This window comes from Rhipicephalus sanguineus, chromosome 11 (assembly GCF_013339695.2).
Source record: "Rhipicephalus sanguineus isolate Rsan-2018 chromosome 11, BIME_Rsan_1.4, whole genome shotgun sequence".
Taxonomy (NCBI): Eukaryota; Metazoa; Arthropoda; class Arachnida; order Ixodida; family Ixodidae; genus Rhipicephalus; species Rhipicephalus sanguineus.
This window is the reverse complement of record NC_051186.1, coordinates 54,394,512-54,402,522: the sequence shown is the minus strand read 5'-3', so window position 1 is coordinate 54,402,522 and position 8,011 is coordinate 54,394,512. Positions and strand designations below refer to the sequence as shown.

The window sequence follows — 8,011 nt, the reverse complement described above, 5'->3', positions numbered from 1 at the left end:
GTTCCTTAGTTTTCAAGGCTGCCCAGTTAGTCTTCTACGACGTAAAGGCCGAGTATATGGACCAAGCCGCACTGCTAGTGAACGTATACGTGCTGTACTCCGCTGGGCAAGGACTGTTTGCTCGTCTTTCGCTTGCTCTTCTTTTTCGTGGTTTTCTCTGGGGTCCAGTGACTATTTCTGTGTGGCTTAGCTCGTCGCGTTTATTTGGAGAAGGCAGACGCATTCAAGTGGTTCGTAAAATGCGCGTTCTCTCTTCTGGTAATGTTTTAGAAGACTTGATTAGACCAATGGCTATATAACAGAGATGGCCCTTCACTTTGTGTATTCTTTGTTGGGAGATTGTATTATATTTCCAAGGGTATGTGGACAACACAAAGCTAGATCTTAGTACTGCATTTTTGGACGCGCTTGATAAAGACAAGGACGCAATGAGGCACGCAGAAAACTTACAACTTCACTGCGCTTCACTGTGCCCTCGTCTTCATCAAGCATTTCCAAGAATACAGTACGCTATTCCAGCTAGACTTTCCTAAATGCCTGATTCATCAGCATATCTCATTTGTTTATTTTTGTATGTGCTCCCATGTATTGCTATATATACTCTTCTTGTATCTCGCAAGTTTCTTCCTTAAATTTACTTCTTTTTGCCGGTTAATGTTCTGGGGGCCTGCAAAATGACTCGTGGCAAATCCTTTGGAATTATGCCGTACACTTCGCAGATGTTTCGAGTCCCAGTGTTCTTCTTGGTGCTGTCGGTGGGCCTGATGTCCGTTGGCGGCATCCCTTCGCCCTTCGACTACATCTCGTCGGGCTTCCGAAGCCTGGCAGAATACAAGCTGGCCACTGGGGCCAGGCTGGCGTCGTACCTCGTGGGAGACCGCGCCGTCAAGGCCACCGTTGACTTGAAGGTGCGTGCATGATCCTCTCAATTGTGCTCCCTCGTGTCGTCTAGTTGTGAAATCGTTGAGCGCGACAAAACGATACAAAATGCGGACTGGAGAGGCGCTCACTTGTAAGTGAGCGCTTATCCTGTCCACAAGGTTTCTTCCTGTACTGTGTTGTTCCGTTCCACGATTTCCCAAAGATGCGACAACTGGCTCAACGTCGACGCTCGGTGTCTAGTTGTTTCGTCTTTCAGATTGTGCCTCTTACGTTGACAGTTTCGTCAACCTTTTACGTCTTAATGGCCCGCACGTTCCCGCGTTGTGTTCCATTTTACCAGGTTGCCGACGATCCAGAGGAAACTACCGAGCAGGCCGTGATCGAGGCACCAGCCGTCGTCGGACCCGTCGAAGTTGTCCAGCACGACGAGGAGAACCCGGTCAAACCACAGCTGACCATTACGACGGCATCCGACGAAGAAGTGAACAACTTCAAAAAGCAGTTCGCCGCCGGCTACGCGGCTCTGGACTACGCCAACCAGCTCGAGAAGAAGCGCCTGGCCGGCGCGGCCTCGACAAAACCGCACTACTACGACGCTCAGGTCCTTCCCTTACCCTTGGAACACTACAAGAACTACGTCACCGGCGGCGAAACCGGTGGCTCGCTGATGCGCGTCGCCGTGGTGGCGCAGGGCATCCCCAAGCCTTTCTTCGCGTCGCCAGGCTTTTCCGGAGAGCAGCAGCCTCTCGCCGAAGACAACAAGACCGGAGCTGCGCCTCCTCTCCCAGAGGACCAGCAACAAAGCCACATCTTCCCCTACAGCGACTGGCAGGCGGTGCCAGCTTCCGGCTATTCCACGTACCCGCAGCCTTCGTACCAGCTTCCAGCCGGTGCTTCGGACGCCGACGCTCAAACCTTGGGCAGCCAAGGTGACGACTACACTGTCGAGGTGAACTCCACAGCTCCTGTCGAGCAGGGTGACGTCGTCATTCCCGGAAGCAAATTCCCGGAGCCGTCCTCCGAAGGCACGCCCGATGCCGAGCCCGCCCTGGAGGACGCCACCGTTGCCACGACTCCTGCGCCGGAGAACGCCGTTCACGATCAACAACCCAGGCAGCGTCGTGACGTTGCCGATGCGGAGGAGGACGATGACCAGACAAGCTTCCCCGTTCCGGGAACGAATCTCACTATCCGTGGTCAGGACGTCGAGATCTACTTCCGCTACCTGAAGAAGCACGACGTCTCTGAGTGCTTGGCCAAGATCTTCTGTCTCATGGCGGCGCGTCCGGCAGCGTTCGGCGCAGACGGCACCAGCATGACAGAGTTCTTCACGTAAGTTTGCTTGACGAGTTTTCTTGTCTTGCACTTGTCCGCAGCAGAAAGGCGGGTGCCGTTCGAATTAAATCTAACCTGCGCCCTCTTGCTTAGCAGCAGTACACCTGTTAGGCCCTCACAGCAGGTGTCTCTCTCAGGGTGACGATAAATGGCCTCCTTATTAGACCGACGGATGTGCTCTCTGGAACGTTTGTTTTGTTGATCGTTGGTTAATCTAGGCTCTTCAGCCATCCGTTTTAGGTTAGGTTAGTCTGGTTAGGTTAGGTTAATCTAAGACACTTATGATGTTATTACAAATGGTGATTGATTGTGACAGCGTGTCTGTGCTGCTACTCTTTTACTCTTTGCCCGCTCTATTACGATTAAATCGCCTCTACTCCTGTAGGGTGGCCTTCAACTCTTGTCCTTCCTGTTAACTTCCCCGCCTTTCACGTCACCTCTGTCTTTCTTGTCTCGCAGATGTTCATATTGTCACTTTATGCGCAGGACTTACAGGCCCATGCCCAGCCACACCTCGATCGCGTTCTACAAGGAGGCTTCTGCTGCCGGAAGCGAAGGAGGCGACTGCCACGAGCTCTTCGACAAGTGCACCATGAGCATGGAGAAGATGAAGGCAGCCTTCAACCACGACGTGGCCCTGTAAGGCGCGCCCTTCAAGTCATTTGTACATACAGCTTCGTCCCTTTAAGTACAGACGTCGGTCGTTATTTAAATAGTCATTTACTGTTGTAAATAAACATATTTATGTGTCCCTCAAGGTGTGCAATCAATAAATGGTGCCGCGTTGGCTCCGCTATTCAGTCTTGTGGTCTTGTCCTCACTGAAAGAAAGGTAAGGATCGAAGGACAGGTCTTGCTTTTCCTCCGTCCTTCGATCCTGATAACATTTGAGTGCTTCGCGCTGCGCAATTCGCACCGTGAACTTAAACAAACCCTCCCTCATGCGACTTGGTAACACAATCGTGGTGATCGTTACGCCACGGTAAAATTTTTGTTGAGGAGATGTAGGCGCCTTTATGGCGGCACCGACTACTCAATATCGCTTATCAAATCGAATATGCAATATAGTAAAAAATTATTAAATCAAGATTGTTCAGAATATGACATACGGTAAAACACGAGGTGCAAAACACACTGCAATCCAACAGTACATGAGTCTCAAATATTCGAACATGAGTTCAGTACGTGAAAATCACAACAATGAAAATAAATGTATAAAAGAGCACCTATAGGGAGAGTTCATGTGTGTCAATTCACGTAGCGACACGAAAAACCCAAAATACAGTCCACTCGCATACCCTTGACCACAGTCATAATCTTTATGGCTTGACATATACAGGAATAAACACAAAATGCATATAATTACGCAACATAAAAAGCGCGATCCCAAAATTACACAATTCTGAACACATACCAAGCTTAATGTTTCGCGTTTTGTTTTCAGTATAAAGTGTACCTAGTATTTCCATAAAATATTTGTTTCTTCGAGAAACTTCGTGAAAGCGACAAGCGCCCTCGTCTGAAGGTCTGCTGTTGGCCATGGACCTACTATTTTCATTACAGTCAATGGTCTTCCAACTAAAGGTATAACATATTTTGTCGGGATACATTTCGCGCACTCGAGGAGTAGATGGTTCACATCTTCGTCTCCAGGGTGGCCACAAGAACACTAAGACTGGACGCACGCTTTTGCTGTATCAAGCCGCAGGCGGTGTACTAATGTTTAAGATTTCCTATTTTGGCCTCATCTGATGGAGCTGATCGTTTCATGCAAGTGTCTATTAAATACAAGTATGAACTTTTAGTTCGAACTATTAATTTTTGATGTGACGACAGGACGTAATTTCTCGTGCAAACCTGCACCATTTTGCCGATTGCCGCACGAAAGCCTAGTTGCTCACGCAAATACCAAATTCGGCTTGCATATATTAAGCGAACATGTAAACGAAATTCGATATTTACACGAGAAACAGTGCTCCAATAATAAATTTTCTAATTCCATTCGCTCGAAATTTTGCGAAATTCCGAAGCCTCCCACGCGACGAATATATATATTTTTTCAGTACAACTTTTTTTTTTCGTATACACTTGAGATGGTTTCCAAGACGGCAGGGTCATTTGGCGTGGAATGACCATCGAGAGCCGTTACGGGCGTTACGAGCTTCGACAAAGCCCCACACGGCATTGCAAGTAACATAAGCCGCATCCCTTGCATTCACATGCGAACGTTGCACATTTCGTTACACGAAGTTTGATAGCTTTATTTCCTCAGCTATGACATTATTTCCAGGTCTTTTGTGGGCACTTGAAGGATAGTGCAACGTCAGGGCGCTTGTACGCACTATTTCTTCACCCCAAAGTTATTAAATATGATTCGCGTCAACTTTAATGTGTTCAGCAGTGTGGTTCAGCATGATGTACCGACAGGGTCAGTACAATGTGAAGGGTTCCAGCACGTTAAGACGCTAGAACAAAAAGGGAAGCGCACAGGACAAAGGCTGAAGTTAAAGTTGAAATTTACTGAAAGAAGGTATCCACTAGAACGCCGCTGTGCATGCGTAAACTTCAGTTGTAAGTCCAGCCTTTGTCCTGTGCGCTTTTTAAAATTATATATTGTTTAGGAGATGTCAGCGCTTCTATACAGCGCATGCTACTACTTTTCACAGACAAGAGGATACGCGAGAATCACAGTAATGAGAGAGAGAGAACACAACTTTATTGTCGTCAGACTTTATGGAGGTAGGTGATCCGCCAGGCTGAACCTGGTGGCCACCTCCTCTGCTCTCTGTATGGCCTGTAGCTGAACTCCCAGGCTGGTGGAGGTCAAAACCTCCTCCCACCCTTCGGGCGAGGGAGTGGCCAGGAGATCGGGAGAGGGGGGGGGTATTCCCTGCAGTCCCAGGAGAATGTGATGAAGTGTGGCTATTGACCCACAATACGAGCAATACGGGTCTATCGTGTCGGGGTATATACGTGCATAAATATATATGGGCACGTGAATTAATGCGTTTGCAGTCGGCGCCAGACAACCTCCTGCCGCTTAGTTAACTTGTGGTGCGGGGGTGGTTTTAACTGCCTCGATAGGCGGTAATATTGCGTAATGTCGTGATATGACGTCAGGGCTTCACCAGGGTCCCCCGGATCAGAGGCGGGTCCCACTACTCGGCTGACGAATTCGCGAGCATACTGGTGGGCCGCCTCGTTTCCCTGGTTCCCCGCGTGAGCCGGGACCCATATGAGCTCAATGGAGCATAGTGTTTCTTCTTGAGGATCAGTAAGCAAAGTGGGGAGGAGTAAACGCAGTGTTGTGGGGGCCACAATGCCACGTGCAAAGTTGGAAATAGCGGCCTTTGAGTTGCTTAGTATAATGGTGAATCCGGCTGCTGCTGCTGCTGCTAAGGCTATGGCCGCGACAGTAATGAGAAAAATATCGCATAAAAGAGCACCTTTGGAGAGTTCATGCAAGTCCACTCACGCAGCGACACGAAAAACAAAACAAAATACAGTCCAGTCACACAATGCTATAGTTTATATAAAGTGCAGTCGCACAAGCATTGTGTGTGCTCCTCTTCGCGCTTTTGTTCTTGTGCTCGCGTCGTAACGAGTTGGAATCCTTCACTTTGTAAGTGTGCTTCATTTACAACCTGTTTTGTGTCCACTGCGGGAGGTGACCTCCCCCAATGTTCTTATATATACACACCTTATCTTATGCGAACCGATTCCATATTGCGATCGCGAACTTTCGTAACTCTCTGCCGTCATCGGTTACGTTTCCCATCTCTAGATATTCAATACCGTCGCTGTAACTGACCAACCGTTATCTCTCCTTCAAGTTAGTGGCCTTCCTATAGGTCCACTCAGTTACCATCTCAGTTACAATGTCGGTCATTACTGTTTGTTCTCTAATACACTCTGCTATCTTCCTGTCCTTAATATTTCGCATACAATTCTTCGTTTCATCCCACGTTGCGGGGTTCCTACACAACAGACGGCAACAAACACAGATTTTGCACAAGAAACGGGAATGGGCAGGGCACGGAGCGCGAAAGCAAGATAACCGCATGTCGTTAAGAGTAAAACACTGGATTCCAAGAAAAGGCAAGCGCGCGACGGAGGGGGGGGGGGGGGGAGGCGGAGCAAAGAGCTAGGTAGCTCACGTGATGTAAGCGCTTTCTTGCTTTTGTTTTGTTTACTCATGTGAATGCCGCAGAGACGCAGTGTATACGCGCAGATCACGCGCTCATCAGACATTTTCTGTACGTTACAAGACTTTCAAACGTAGATATCTAAGGCTTTCGCCTTAAAGGGCCACCAAAGGGAAAGCCGATTTTTATCGTATTAGCAAATTACTCTTTCGGAAAAGCAAACTCACGTTTTCCGCGAGAAGACGTTTGGTAAGCGAGGAAACACTCAAAAAGAAAATGCGGGGGCCGAGGCAACCTTCAAGTTTCCACACCATTCGCCATGGCGTCATTGGCGTCATAAATTTTGACGGCGTCTACATAGGACCTACGTTGTTCCCAATCTGTAAAAATGAACTACACTGTCCTCTGAGGGGGCCAGAGACTTAACGTACAAAGTCTCTGAAATTCAAGTCTCAGAAAATTTCCTTGGGCCAATGTCGCCAAAATGCGAAAGTACACTTTGAAATTGACGACGTCACGCGCGGATATTTCGGCGCGAAATTTAAACATGATACTTTGGCCTTGATTTTTTCCTCTGTTGTTAAAGCAGTGACGGTGAAATTAACTGCATAGAATTTTCAGAGTGCAATTTATCAATCGAAACCGATTCGTTGTTTAACTTTAGTGTCCCTTTAAAATCTCTGTGGTCCGCCAAGAAATGTTTCACATTTGAAAGATGCCGATTGACTAGTCACTTTGACGGGTTTCTCAGCCGCGTATAGTTTGAGCAGATAACATCAAAGTTGGGTTGTTCATTGTTTCCTGTTACTGAAGTGGAATAGGCAAAGCTAGAAGTCCTGAAGAGAACACGAAGTTTTATGCCTCGGCGTTTGGCGAGTCAAGTTATATGTATTTTTCGACAGAACAAGAGGGTCAAGTCAGACCACACCGCTTGAGAGACAACTGAGGTTAGCGCAATAAGGATAGGCCTAGCGTTCCTCTACGAAGCTTGGTTCCAGCGATAAGTGTGTTCAACTTGGTTTCGCCAGAACCTGTGCTAATGTAACTCAGTGTCAAATCGATTGTGGAACCGTATTTTGTGTGGAACCAGTGCCTTGTACTTATGGAGGAAAAAATCACAGCATATCCACGGGGTGAATGATGATGAGTGGGGCGAAGCTACGGAGGGAATCATCTGTAAACCGTGAAACTCTTCCGTGAAATGCGCCCAGTACATAATATAAAGAGTGTGAAACATCGTGTATATATTAAACATCAAACTTTTATTGTACTGTTGGTTTACGTGGTCCCTTCATTATCACTTGTGATCGGTGAAATGCAAGGAAGAAGTCCGCTCCCGAGCGAAAGAGCGCCAAGAGCGACCGCATTCCCCGCTCGCCCTGTGCGAATTAAAGGCAAGGCTAGAGGGAAGACAGGACGCGCGTTCCACGACGCGAGGTCGGTAGCATGCCCAACGAAAGCCAACGGAACGCGATCGTGCAAGTGCTCCGGCTTCGCATCGCCTCATGGTTCCATTTAGCGTCCCAAAACCAAATATATTGCTCAAGGTGTGCCTTGCGTTTTTCGTAGAAATAATTTCTTGATCATGTACATTAAGACGAAAAGTTGAAAGCTCACTAGAGTGTATCGCCCGCAAAGTATGTCTTTTAG

At 47.9% G+C, this 8,011-nt stretch overlaps 1 protein-coding gene across 1 annotated transcript; it reads left to right on the top strand.

Annotated features, from left to right (window-relative positions):
• The first annotated feature begins 701 nt into the window (after nucleotides 1–701).
• LOC119375050 (uncharacterized) lies at nucleotides 702–2,893 on the top strand. Its single transcript, XM_037645248.2, has 3 exons — nucleotides 702–908; nucleotides 1,223–2,214; nucleotides 2,704–2,893. Exons 1-3 carry the CDS (start codon nucleotides 702–704, stop codon nucleotides 2,858–2,860), a joined length of 1,356 nt encoding a protein of 451 aa, XP_037501176.1. The 3' UTR covers nucleotides 2,861–2,893.
• The last annotated feature ends 5,118 nt before the right edge of the window (nucleotides 2,894–8,011 follow it).